At 57.7% G+C, this 11,325-nt stretch overlaps 6 protein-coding genes across 6 annotated transcripts; 2 read left to right on the top strand and 4 right to left on the bottom strand.

The window, feature by feature from the left end:
- SPRG_02403 (hypothetical protein) lies at positions 1–626 on the bottom strand. The gene is made up of 2 exons (XM_012340979.1): positions 442–626; positions 1–383 (listed from the first exon to the last, which is right to left on the bottom strand). The coding sequence occupies exons 1-2, from the start codon at positions 608–610 to the stop codon at positions 181–183; spliced, it is 372 nt and encodes a 123-aa protein (XP_012196369.1). The 5' UTR covers positions 611–626; the 3' UTR covers positions 1–180.
- A 706-nt stretch (positions 627–1,332) lies between these two features.
- On the top strand, positions 1,333–3,187 carry SPRG_02402 (CTP synthase). Its single transcript, XM_012340978.1, has one exon. It carries the CDS (start codon positions 1,349–1,351, stop codon positions 3,056–3,058), a length of 1,710 nt encoding a protein of 569 aa, XP_012196368.1. The 5' UTR covers positions 1,333–1,348; the 3' UTR covers positions 3,059–3,187.
- Positions 3,188–3,386: 199 nt separating this feature from the next.
- Positions 3,387–5,455, top strand: SPRG_02401 (hypothetical protein). The gene is made up of 6 exons (XM_012340977.1): positions 3,387–3,851; positions 3,894–3,965; positions 4,011–4,337; positions 4,385–5,074; positions 5,114–5,160; positions 5,211–5,455. Exons 1-4 carry the CDS (start codon positions 3,396–3,398, stop codon positions 4,829–4,831), a joined length of 1,302 nt encoding a protein of 433 aa, XP_012196367.1. The 5' UTR covers positions 3,387–3,395; the 3' UTR covers positions 4,832–5,074; positions 5,114–5,160; positions 5,211–5,455.
- Positions 5,456–5,729: 274 nt separating this feature from the next.
- On the bottom strand, positions 5,730–6,387 carry SPRG_02400 (hypothetical protein; the record flags this gene model as incomplete). The annotated part of the gene is made up of 2 exons (XM_012340976.1): positions 5,730–5,810; positions 5,863–6,387. 2 exons carry the CDS (start codon positions 6,385–6,387, stop codon positions 5,730–5,732), a joined length of 606 nt encoding a protein of 201 aa, XP_012196366.1.
- A 35-nt stretch (positions 6,388–6,422) lies between these two features.
- Positions 6,423–7,385, bottom strand: SPRG_02399 (hypothetical protein). The gene is made up of 4 exons (XM_012340975.1): positions 7,151–7,385; positions 6,886–7,103; positions 6,672–6,833; positions 6,423–6,625 (listed from the first exon to the last, which is right to left on the bottom strand). The coding sequence occupies exons 1-4, from the start codon at positions 7,367–7,369 to the stop codon at positions 6,481–6,483; spliced, it is 744 nt and encodes a 247-aa protein (XP_012196365.1). The 5' UTR covers positions 7,370–7,385; the 3' UTR covers positions 6,423–6,480.
- Positions 7,386–7,815: 430 nt separating this feature from the next.
- SPRG_02398 (hypothetical protein) lies at positions 7,816–11,097 on the bottom strand. Its single transcript, XM_012340974.1, has 12 exons — positions 10,980–11,097; positions 10,683–10,934; positions 10,250–10,638; positions 10,029–10,204; positions 9,911–9,984; positions 9,755–9,866; positions 9,430–9,705; positions 9,185–9,389; positions 8,862–9,141; positions 8,416–8,814; positions 8,307–8,370; positions 7,816–8,263 (listed from the first exon to the last, which is right to left on the bottom strand). The coding sequence occupies exons 1-12, from the start codon at positions 11,071–11,073 to the stop codon at positions 7,876–7,878; spliced, it is 2,709 nt and encodes a 902-aa protein (XP_012196364.1). The 5' UTR covers positions 11,074–11,097; the 3' UTR covers positions 7,816–7,875.
- Between the last annotated feature and the right edge of the window lie 228 nt (positions 11,098–11,325).

The following is an 11,325-nucleotide window of genomic DNA, read 5'->3' as shown; positions in this document are numbered from 1 at the left end:
CGTAGTGACTACGCCCGTGCTCGAGAAGCAGGATCTTCCCACCATTCTTCTTGCACACGCGCTGCATCTCGGCGAGCATGACGGCCGGGTGGTCGACGCTGCACAGAGCAAACGTGTCGATCACCGTGTCGAATGAGTCGTTCGGCAGGTCCAAGGCCTCTGCGCTCATGACGGCGGTCTTCATGTTGGCGCAAGTTTTGAGCGCTCGATTTGCGCAAGCATGCTAGCGCTGAGATCGGTCAGGAGCACGTCGGCCTCTGGTGCGTAGTAGGGCAGGTTACGGCCCGTGCCAGCCGCCACCTCGAGGATGGACCCTTGTGCGTGCTTTAGGAGGAAGCGCCGCATGAGGCCAATGCCAGCCATGGTTTCGTCTGTGCCAATCTCTACGTCAGCGTACACGCCTCGGTAAGCCAAGGGAAGTAAAACTAACAGCCCGCCCACCTTGATCGTACTTGGCCGAGTTGCGGTCGAAGCGAGCTTGGCGCTCAGCGTCCGAGATTTGATTGGCCATGTCCTTGCTCGGGTCATACATGTACACGTACGCGGCGAGCACGCCGGCGCCGTAGACCGTAAGGCCACCCGCCGCCAAAGCTGCCTTCTTGAGCGCCATGATGTGGCTGTCCGGATATGCTCGATTGGATTACGCAGTCCGCCGCGAAAGTTCAAAATCACCCAAATCTACCTCTTCTCGACCAGTGCTCCTCGACCGTGGTGTGTGAACAGTCCGTCGAGGGTCGACGCTCACAACGACGCACGCCTTTTCACCCATCATATATCAGCAAAATGGGAGCCATTTTGCGGGAAGCGGCCTCACGGGGCTGTTTTTCAATGACCTTGCGGGCATGCAAGCAGCGTGCAACGGAGGTACCGCACATACGACGACTACACCGTTCTTGTCGTCAGGTGAGTACGTATGAGACGAGCCGACCACGCTGCGTATATTGCTCGTGGTAGTTCGCAGGCGAGGAACACGATGTTTGGTGTTTGGATGATCTGCGCGCCAAGGTTGCGTGTGTTTAGCGTATCGTGGACCGCGCGTTTTGGAGGGAGCGCCTCCGAGTGGCTCACGAATGGCAACGTCCCACTCTACCACCAAACTGGGCATTTCGTGCCTAATTAGGACAAAATATGCGAACCGCCGGTTTGAGTGGTGTGTGTGGTGAAACCACTGCGTCCATCGCAACTTGATTCCCTCTTTCTTTGAATAAGATTCGCTGATCTCAGTGCTTTTATACTGTCACAGAAGTCTCTTGCAATGCATAACTTGTGAAAACACATATATACGATCCGATTGGCGCAGCCGTTTGCTCGGCAAGGATCGCCTGGGCCATTTATCTTTTTGAGCAACATGAAGTACCTGGCAGTCACGGGCGGCACGGTCTCCGGCCTCGGGAAGGGCATCACGATCTCCAGCATCGGCGTGGTCCTCAAGGCCTGCGGCCTCCGCGTCACCTCGGTCAAGATCGACCCGTACCTCAACTGCGACGCCGGCACCATGAGCCCCTTTGAGCACGGCGAAGTGTTTGTGCTCGACGACGGCGGCGAGGGCGATCTCGACCTTGGCAACTACGAGCGCTTCCTCAACATCACGCTCACCAAGGACCACAACATCACGACGGGCAAGGTCTACAGCCAGGTCATCCGCCAAGAGCGCCGCGGCGACTACCTCGGCAAGACCGTCCAAGTCGTGCCGCACGTCACCGACGCGATCCAGTCGTGGATCGAGCGTGTCGCGCAGATCCCGGTCGAAGGCGACGACAAGCCCGCGGACGTGTGCCTTATCGAAGTCGGTGGCACGGTCGGCGATATCGAGTCAATGGTGTTCCTCGAAGCCCTCCGCCAGTTCCAGTTCCGCGTCGGTGTCGAAAACTTCTGCCTCGTGCACGTCTCGCTCGTGCCCGTCATGGGCACCGTTGGCGAGCAAAAGACCAAGCCGACGCAGCATGCGATCAAGGAGCTCCGCAGCGCGGGCCTCACGCCGGACGTCATTATTTGCCGCGCGTCGTCGCAGCTTGAGCCCGCGACGAAGGCCAAGATTGGCATGTTCTGCCAGGTCTCGCAGAACCACGTGCTCAGTGTCCACGATGTGAGCAACATCTACCACGTGCCGTTGCTTCTCGCCAAGCAGGGCGCCGCGTCCATCTTGCTCTCGAAGCTTCAGATGATGCACAAGTTTGCCGAGCCGGACCTTGCTGCGTGGTCGGCCATGGCGCACCGCGTCGACAACTACGACAAGCTCGTCAAGATCGCGCTTGTCGGCAAGTACACGGGTCTCCAAGACTCGTACTTGAGCGTCATCAAGGCCCTCAAGCACGCGTCGATGCGCTGCAACCACGACCTCGAGATCGAGTGGATCGAGTCCGTCGACCTCGACATGGTTTCCAAGGTCTCGGAGCCCGAGAAATACGCAGCTGCGTGGGCCAAGCTCAAGTCGTGCCAGGGTATCGTCGTCCCCGGCGGTTTTGGTGACCGCGGCGTCGATGGCAAGGTGGTTACGGCGCAGTACGCGCGCGAAAAAAAAATCCCGTACCTCGGTATCTGCCTCGGCTTCCAGGTGGCGACCATCGAGTACGCGCGCAACGTGCTCGGCTGGAAGAACGCCAACTCGGGCGAGTTTGACGAGTTCACGGACAAGAAGGTCGTCGTGTTCATGCCGGAAATCAACCCGAACGAGATGGGCGGCACGATGCGTTGCGGCGCGCGTTCGACCGTGCTCGAGACGCCCAAGTCGGGCAAGCGCTCGCTCGCGTCGTACTTGTATCAGAACAAGCCCGAGATCCTCGAGCGCCACCGCCACCGGTACGAGATCAACCCCGACTTTGTCGCCGACCTCGAGGGCGCCGGTCTGCAGTACGTCGGCCGCGGCGACAAGGGTCTCCGCATGCAGATCGCCGAGCTCGATCGCGACGTGCACCCGTTTTACTTCGGCACGCAGTATCACCCCGAGTTCAAGACGCACCCGAACGACCCGAGCCCGCCGTTCTACGGCCTCCTCCTCGCGGCCACGGGCGGCCTCGACGCGTACATGAAGGAATGCGACCAGCGCTTCGCTGCCTAAGTTAGAAGACTAGCGTAGACAAACGATGATGAACCATGGATATACACACCTCCCCGTCGTCCTCGATCCCATGCACCAAGTAACCACCCCCATCTTAACTTAATTTATTCGATTATTTATCAGCCCGAATCCCTCTTCTTTTTACAGCGATTTCGCTCGCCCGCCCAAGGCTTGGACTTGGCGTGAAGAGGTCCACCGCCCTGGTCTCCATCGGCCCGTTCTGTATGCATCGTTGGGGCAAGCCAGGATATCGACATGGAAAGAATGCCGAGCTTGGTGACGCCAACGGCCTTTCGCACTTATCGGGATTCCATTTTATATTTTGCAATATCTTCCGATGGAAGCGCTCTTGGCCGACGAAGAGAACCAGTCCCGGCGTACGTTCTGCCAGCTCTCCTTCGGGACGATCTACGACAATGCGGAGCGCGGCCAGACGTCCGTGTCCAACCTGCGCCACTTCTTCGAGCGGCAGAGCGCCGCCCAGCGCAAGCATGCCGAAACGATGCTCGAGTACGTGAACGACGTCTTCAAGCCCACGGAGACCAACGGCATTGGCGAGCTCGCGACCTTTGAAGAGCAAGGCACGAGTATCAAGCGTACGCTTGGCCAGCTGCAGCAGTATGCGCTGGCGCTGCACACGCAGCAGCTCGTGTGGACGCAGGTCGTGGACGAGCACGTCACACGCCCGCTGTCGTCGCTGCAGTCGGCTTCGAGCAGCTACATTCAAACCCTCGAGAATGAGATTGTGCGCGTGAACGAGGAGTACTCGATGGTGCAAACCATGCAGGTCAAGGTAATGCGATACAGGAGGATGTATGCCCAAACGCGCAACTAGGTCAACGACGCTTACATGGAAGCGAAGCGCCTTGTTGCCGAGGCCAAGGCCCAGCAGCGCCGTGCGCTGCACGTACGCTATCCTAATACACTGATGTCTGCTGAAGACGGAGCATAGGAGATTGGCGTCCCGTCGTTCGAACTGCAACGGCTCGCTGCGCGCGTAACCAAGTGTGAGCGCGCGCTTCGCGAAGCGAACGAAGAGAAGCTCGCAACAAAGAAGCTTCTTCTCGCAAAGATCGTAGCCCGCGACGAGATGGCCATGGCCGTCAGCGTCGCGTACCAGCGCGCAGAGGAAGAGCGCATGGACCAGATCGCATCGTGCCTCCAGATGTGGGTGTCGGTCGAGCGAGACCAGCTCAAGTTCCGCGAGGCGCAGCTGCGCGCCATGGACGAACTTGTGACGCGCCTAGACCGGTCCGCAGATCTGCAGCTGCTCATTCACGTGCGTGCTCGGCCCTGCTCTGCCACCTTTTTTGACTTGCCGCGTAGAACCGTCAAAACCCCGACAACATGCATTTCCAAGGAAAAGCGCTCTCGATCTTGGAGTGGCACTGGGGGCGCGAGTTGCATCAAGCAGCAACGACGACCGCGGACGATCCATTGGACGAAGACGAGCTGGACGCGGCCAACATTACAGTGGCTGCACCGTCGCGACCATCGGTGCAAGACAGCCTCTCGTATCTGTTCGAGTCCACGGGGCTGCCAGACGAGAGCGACGAAGAAGTTGAGCTGCCTCCGCGATTCTTCGACGATATTGCGCAGTGGTGCGCGACTCACGAGGGCCGCCTCGAGTTTGTGAAGACGCTCAACCGCCAACGCAGTGTCGATACGAAGCTCTACCGCGTCGACTGCTTTCGGCACCTTGTCGCGTGCTTTGACGTGTCTTTGATGCGTGCGCCGCCCAGGACGACGTCAAAGCGGCCAAGACCGCGATGATGCTTGCTGCAACGTTCTATTACGTGCCAATCGAGCACCGCGAGGCCGCACGTGCAATCGACGACGAGGGCCACCACCGCATTGCGCGCAAATACGTGCAGGAGGACATCAAGCACCATGTCATTTGGCGCAACGCCAAGTTTTGGGAGAAGGCGCTGCTGCTTGCCATTGGCGAAGAGCTTCACAAGGCACCGCAGGAGGTTCCATGGGAAGAACTCCCAACCAACGTACCCCGCAGCCACGGTAGACTCTATCCATGATTGGTATCTGACGCTGGTTTAGGCGTATTTACGCGAGAAGAAGCTGTGAGTCTGGTACACAACATTGTGGTAGACGACAGGATTTGTCTACATACTACGGCTTATGTCGAACCATGTAGTTTGGGCAACTCGGATCGTTCACGCTGAGCATGCTTGAGCTGGACGTTCCAATTGAAGACATTCGCCACTTTATCGAGACCATGTGCGACGCCCACGAGCTCACGGAAGACCAGCGCTTCATTCTGCGCGCCAACCTTCGCGACATTGCGCTCAAGGGCTCGACGCTGTAGCACCGTAGTAGTCGAAGAGCAGCGTCGATTGGATGGCTTTAAACCGAGTAGTGTTTTCGATGGGCCGTTGTCCAAGGGGAAGCTGCTGTAAGACGATGGCGAGCGATGGCTCTTTGGTCAAGAGGACATGGAGGAGTGGAAGGTACACCTGGGCATTGCCCTCGGTGCTCGCAAGGCGTAAGCCCACATCGAGCTGCCGGGTCCACTCGGCAGCGGTAAATAGACGGCGGTCCAGAAGCCACTGTAGCGTGGCCCCATGAGATAGTTCAAATGCAATCTCGACGGCAAGTGTGATATATCGTTGACCGAGAGCTTGATCTTGGAACCACGGGCCATGGCAGAGCACATTCAAGCGTAGAAATGGCGACGCGACCAGGGCTTGAAGGACGAGAAGGTGGTTGCGACGAGTCGCGAGCACGAAGCCGTGGCCTACGCAATCCTCGCTCCAGGTCGCGTTGGAGGCACTGAGGAGTGCGTTCACAACGGGGACGTAGCCCTCGCGGCAGGCTTCAAAGAACGCGGCTTCGGCATCGACAGGACTGGCGGCTAAAAGAGCGAGGACGACGTGGACTTCACCAAAGTGCGCTGCAAACTGCATCGGCGACAGCTCCTTGACGGAGCCAGCTTTGGTCTTTGCGAGTACGGACACCTGTCGCTGAAGGCGCGGGAGGTGGGCTGCGATCTTTTGCGCTCGTTCAAAGTCCCATTTCATGTGGTTAACTTCGCGTTGGTCGAGGACCTGCTGCATAATGTCGTCCAAATCCACGTCTGGCTGGGATTGAACGCTGTCTTGGTACAGTTTGGCAGCGATTTGGACCTCGGCATCTGTCAAGTCCCTCGAGCGGGATGTGACGAGAACGGCGGTGCCTGTGGGCGGTGGCTTGTACTTGCGACTACACAGCGCCTCCCACGTCTCGCCGAGCAATAGTCCGTTATGAACCATGCCATCGGTCAAGGCGGCCAGGAAGGCGTCCTCGAAGGACATGGTCGCAACGGCCTCCGACATGCGTCGATCCACCCAAGGAAATGGCGAAACGGCTTTGGTGGATAGCAATGCTGCTTTATAAATTACAGAGAGGGCTTCGACTTACATGTCACCTTAGCTCCATCGCTTACGCGTCGAAGAATAAGTGGCTGCGGAAGCTGTTGGCGCTGGCTGCTTAATCGGGACAAGGACGCGAGATGGCGGCAGTGTGCTGCCGTGATTGATTGTTGGGACGCGGACGCGGCTCGGTTGTTTGCTGCTGAGATTAAGGTCATCAATCATGAACAGTAACAGCGTAGACGAACCTTGCCGTGGGTAGCTGATCTGGGAGCGGTTTACGCGACGGGGCGACCCGGCGTGGCGATGGCTTGGGCTTTGGCCCAGGCGACTGGAAGGTCACTTGCTTTGGCACACGGTTTTCACTCTCGCCTGGAGTATCATCGTCGTTCCTTAGTTTCTTGAGAATGCTATGGCCAGACGCGCCATATGAGCGGCCATACAAGACGACGATGCGCAAACCTTTGGTTCGTATAGAGGAGCACCGTACTCTTACGCTTGGCGCTGTGCGCCTGTGTGTGTTGCGTGAACGACTTTGCCGCGGACGCATGGATTCGTTGAGACCGGCGGAGCTCTTGCACTGGAGATGGGTCCTTCGTGGCACGTCTCGTTGCTAGTTCCTGCTCTTTCTCGTGGAGGTCGCCCTGTAGCTGCTGCAGCTCTCTCGCTTGGCGATCGATCTACGCGGAGTCCTAAGACTTGTCACAGCCAGGCCGCAGGCATGTACCGTGTCTTGGAGATTCTGCACTTTGGCTGCATGAGCGTCCTCGGCCAGCAAGAGCTGCCGATGTCCTTGGTGTTGATCAAGGAGGCGCCACAGCATGCCCCCGAGGATCTCCATGTCCTCCGACCACATGGAGAAGGACATGCGCACATCGTCCTTGAACTTGCGCATGGTCTTCCGCAGGTCGTGGAGCTGGCCAGCGTACGCGCTGACCGGGTCCATGTTCCAGAGCTTTGGCGGAAACCTGCGTACTGGTATGAGGCGGCTTTAAATTTTGAAATAATCCGGATATTGTAACCGGAAAGTTGCCCAATGGGAAGAGCTTGAATGTTGTTGGGCTGACGTTACCTTGGACGTGCGATTCGAGGAAAAGGGTTTGCGAACGGGAATAGTCTACTTGACGACCCAATCAATCAATCAATCAAGCAAGCAATCAAACGCGTTACCGTTGAAATCAAATGAGCAATAACTTACTTAAATAGTTCGCATACGTAGTGCTACGCCTGAATGCGTGGGGTTTGGCACCAGCACTTGGCCGTTGGGAGTGAGCTGCGCACTGAGAGATCCATCGATGACCCAAGATTTCAATTATTCGATGCAATAGCTGCATGGACTTCGATGACCCAAGATTCAATTATTTGATGTAATAGCTGGATGGACCTGCAAGCCGGTCACATATGAGGCAATAGATGGCGCTCTCGCAACGCTCTTACAACGACGACGTAGCTCTACGCGATTGCTGGCGTCGGATGCGGTGGAGGGAATAAGACGGCACTAAAGCACTGGAAGAGGTCCGACGACGAGAAGAACCCACGCTCGACGGCGTGCATGTGACGCAGGAGGAATCCAGCTTCCGATGGGGTGAGATCAAGCGAGAGGCGAAAGCAAACATGCTTGAGGTCTGCGTTGCGGCACGTCGCGTCATACTGGCCACCGAGAGCAGCGCCCGTCGTCATCTCGCGCGACGCCAGACCCTTGAACGCGTGCCGAACGATGATGCTCCCAGTGCGAGACCAGTTGTGCACGCCGACGTCGCGTAGCGAGCTCTCGAGCGCAAGCTTTCGCCGAATGGAGCTTTGAACACAAGACGCGTCCCACGTCTCGATCGGCTCCCCTCTATTCAGCGCTTAGTCGTGCGCCGATGTATTGGGCGACGTACGAAAGGCCCGTGGGCGACCCCGTGTGCTGCGCTTGGTTGAGTCCCCGAATGAGCTCCACAAAGCCTAGGGAATTGTTTCGTGTCGAGGGCTCGATGTCCGAGAACCTACTAAGCTCCTTGGCACCACCCGGAACAATGCTGCGCACGAAAGCGACCGCGTCTGGCAGCGTTGGGATGTCCAAGCCCATGCGCGCCGACGTAAGGATCTCGGCGATCGCGTCGAGGCTCAGAACGATGCAGCCTCCGACGGACGGTTTGTACGGGTACAGGTCAAAGCACAGCTTGAGGTCACTGCGCTTCTCCAGTATGCTGTTGATGAGGCCGAGTTGCTTCACTGCGGCCTGTCGTATCTGGCGCTCCTCGACAAGCTTGGGGTCCATGGTCGGGTTGGGCTGCAGCGCAAAGGTCAAGTCCTTATCCTTCTCTTGCACCGGTGGCTCGATTTCGTCGTAGCTAAGCGATAGGCTCGACCGACGAGCTGGGTAGTCGTGGTAAACCGAGGCTGCTTCTATAGCGACACCTGTTGAGTCGTTCTACGATAGCAAGCGGACGTACGGGGCTCGTGCGTTGCGGGTGGATCCAACAGCAGCGCCGTATTCGAGAGATGCGTGGCGTGGCGGCGACGCTTGGCGCGAAGAGCTTCCAGCGTTGCAGCGATCGTTTCGTAGGCGACAACGCCGTCTTTCCGGGACGACAAGGTTGAGATGGCAGTTGACGCATCACTCTGGGACATGAGCAGCCCGGCCTCCTGCATGGCCCAGATAAAGTCGGCTTTGGACAGCGAGCCCGTGTGGGCAGAATCGATGCGCCGACATACGCGCAGCACATTAGGAACCTGAATCAGTGGTGGTCAGAGGCGTTTGCAGCTGTTGACGCACCTTGACTTCAAGGGCATCAATGAACCGCTGCTCTTCAAAGCGATACATGCGTTCGTCAGCGTTTGCCTTGACATCATAACTTTCTTCGCCCGCGCTGGCTTCTTCATTAACGTCGTGCTGCAAGTGCTTGTAAAAGTCGTCGACAACGACGTAGCCACGACCGGTTGGGTCCAGTGTCCAAAAGAGTCCCTCTACGTCCGCGTGCCTACATCCGAGTAAGTGGAGCACTAGACATCCAACCGAACCGAGAGACGATGCCGAGCTGAGCCAGCGACTGCCGCAACTGGCCGCGCGTGAGACGACCAAAGCGATCCCCAGGAAATACATTCCGGACACTCTCGAGATGAGCTGGGCCCGTCTCTTTAAGCTTTGCGAGCTTCTGCCGAATACGTGCCTCGAGACAATTGTCCGGCGGTCGCGACTCAGTCTGGATGATGGGCAGCTGCAGAAAGGTCGCGCCAAACTCGGACTTTTGCTTTTGGTCGGGCATGCGCACGAGGCTGTGTTGGGCTTCGGCGTTTCTACAGCGCGCAGATAAGCATAACACATATAAACAGGATGATTGGAAACCGTTGCTCGGTGGTCTTTCCAGCGGCGAGAGCTGACCCGCTGGACGACCCATCCGACGCCATCTTCTTGCCGCGTTTCGCGGGTGATCCTGGCGCTGGAGCGCATGATGCACCTAGAAATCTAGATCTCGATGATACTCGAGATTGTCCCCCTTACCATGAAGCACAGATGCTGTCTTGTCATGCAGCGCGGCGTGCAACGAAGCAATCGTGATGTCGCCATCCGAATTCCTGCGTGCACTCAGTGCGTAACGTAAACGCGATTCGGCTCGTACGTGAACGGTTGGAGGCGCAGTCGAAGGCCCGTAAAGTCGGCATTTGACAAGGTAATGCCACACGCACCGAGCACAGACCGAAGGTCGTCAGGTGACAAGGCGTCTCGGCCGTCCTTTGCCCACTGCGCCAGCTGAAGCTTGATGGCGTCAGTGATGGCCAAGACAGCCTCCCATATCTACGCGTCGGTGCGTACATGAGCATTCAACTTTTGGTTTTGCACCTTTTGGTTGTGGAAAAGCGACGACATTTTTACTCCAAGCAGTGCGAGAAAGCCGCTGTAAAGCAAGCCGCGCGTGTCGAGCACTGTTAGGGGCAGTTGCGCGTAGAGCTGGTCGTATTCTTGAAGCGTAAAGTAGATGCCGAGGTGGCCCATCGCTAGTTCAAACTCTTCCTTCGTCAAGTAGCCCGTGCACCCGACATCCATTTTCAGAAACATGTCGCTGAGCTTGTCGTAATTGATCGTCGCGAGCTCAAGACCGCGCCGGAGGTTCGCGTGCGAATCCATTTGCCCCCTTGACCGGTTGATGCTCGGGACGGGCGACGGCGCGACGACCGCCGCGCTGCGTTGCTGGCTCCAATGGCCCATGATCTGGCAAAACGTGTCGATGTCTAATGCAGCGTTAAGCGTGCATAGAGTACACGATTGGCCGCACCGAGCTTCTTGGCCGACGTCGGGCAAAACGCGAGGAAGAGGTCGCGGGACTGAGCATGCGAAATATCGTGCCCAAAAAGCCGCTTCAGCGCGGGCTGGAACTCCTTAAAGTCGAGTCGGTTGTCGCCGTTCAGACTGAAGCGCCGCAGTGTGTCTTCCGGCTGCCGCTGAAGGCGCGCAAACAGCTCAATTTGGTGGCGAAATCTCTCGACGAGACTTGCATTGTTGGCCAACGCCCGGATCAGGTCCACGTCTACGACACATGAGGGTGCCACGGCGCAGCCGCCTCGTACTCTACCTGCAGGGTTCATCGCGTCGAGCTTCGAGAGCGTTGAAATTGGAGCGGCCTTGCGCTGGAAGAGGTCGCGGCCAAGCTCGGCCATCGAATGCATAATCACCGGAAATCGTTCGACCGCGGTATCTTCAACAGTCACTGCCGAGATTCGGCAATCCTCGCCGCCAACTACCAACTGGCGTAAGCCCAACAGGTTGACCGTGGAATCTCAGTGACAGTATCTCTCTCGCACGTCTGCCCGGCTACTAGTACGACGCCGAGGCTCGGGTGTATGCAGCGTAGGGACACTGGCGAGTCCATTTTACACTATTTTAAAATCTTGAATAGTGTATGCGACAGCGCCAACGTC

The sequence above is a fragment of the Saprolegnia parasitica genome (genome assembly GCF_000151545.1).
Source record: "Saprolegnia parasitica CBS 223.65 unplaced genomic scaffold supercont2.6, whole genome shotgun sequence".
Lineage (NCBI taxonomy): Eukaryota > Oomycota > Saprolegniomycetes > Saprolegniales > Saprolegniaceae > Saprolegnia > Saprolegnia parasitica.
This window is presented reverse-complemented; position numbering and strand designations above follow the sequence as displayed.

Coding starts and splice junctions, on each gene's coding strand:
- SPRG_02403 (XM_012340979.1), bottom strand. CDS start 610: ATGGCGCTCAAGAAGGCAGCTTTGGCGGCGGGTGGCCTTACGGTCTAC. Junction 384..441: donor CTCGGCCAAGTACGATCAAG/GTGGGCGGGCTG, acceptor ACGCTGACGTAG/AGATTGGCACAGACGAAACC.
- SPRG_02402 (XM_012340978.1), top strand. CDS start 1,349: ATGAAGTACCTGGCAGTCACGGGCGGCACGGTCTCCGGCCTCGGGAAG.
- SPRG_02401 (XM_012340977.1), top strand. CDS start 3,396: ATGGAAGCGCTCTTGGCCGACGAAGAGAACCAGTCCCGGCGTACGTTC. Junction 3,852..3,893: donor TGCAAACCATGCAGGTCAAG/GTAATGCGATAC, acceptor ACGCGCAACTAG/GTCAACGACGCTTACATGGA. Junction 4,338..4,384: donor ATCTGCAGCTGCTCATTCAC/GTGCGTGCTCGG, acceptor CTTGCCGCGTAG/AACCGTCAAAACCCCGACAA.
- SPRG_02399 (XM_012340975.1), bottom strand. CDS start 7,369: ATGGACCCGGTCAGCGCGTACGCTGGCCAGCTCCACGACCTGCGGAAG. Junction 7,104..7,150: donor TGCAGAATCTCCAAGACACG/GTACATGCCTGC, acceptor GACTCCGCGTAG/ATCGATCGCCAAGCGAGAGA. Junction 6,834..6,885: donor CTCCTCTATACGAACCAAAG/GTTTGCGCATCG, acceptor GTCTGGCCATAG/CATTCTCAAGAAACTAAGGA.
- SPRG_02398 (XM_012340974.1), bottom strand. CDS start 11,073: ATGCATTCGATGGCCGAGCTTGGCCGCGACCTCTTCCAGCGCAAGGCC. Junction 10,205..10,249: donor CGCTTTTCCACAACCAAAAG/GTGCAAAACCAA, acceptor ACCGACGCGTAG/ATATGGGAGGCTGTCTTGGC. Junction 8,815..8,861: donor ACCCGCAACGCACGAGCCCC/GTACGTCCGCTT, acceptor GTGTCGCTATAG/AAGCAGCCTCGGTTTACCAC.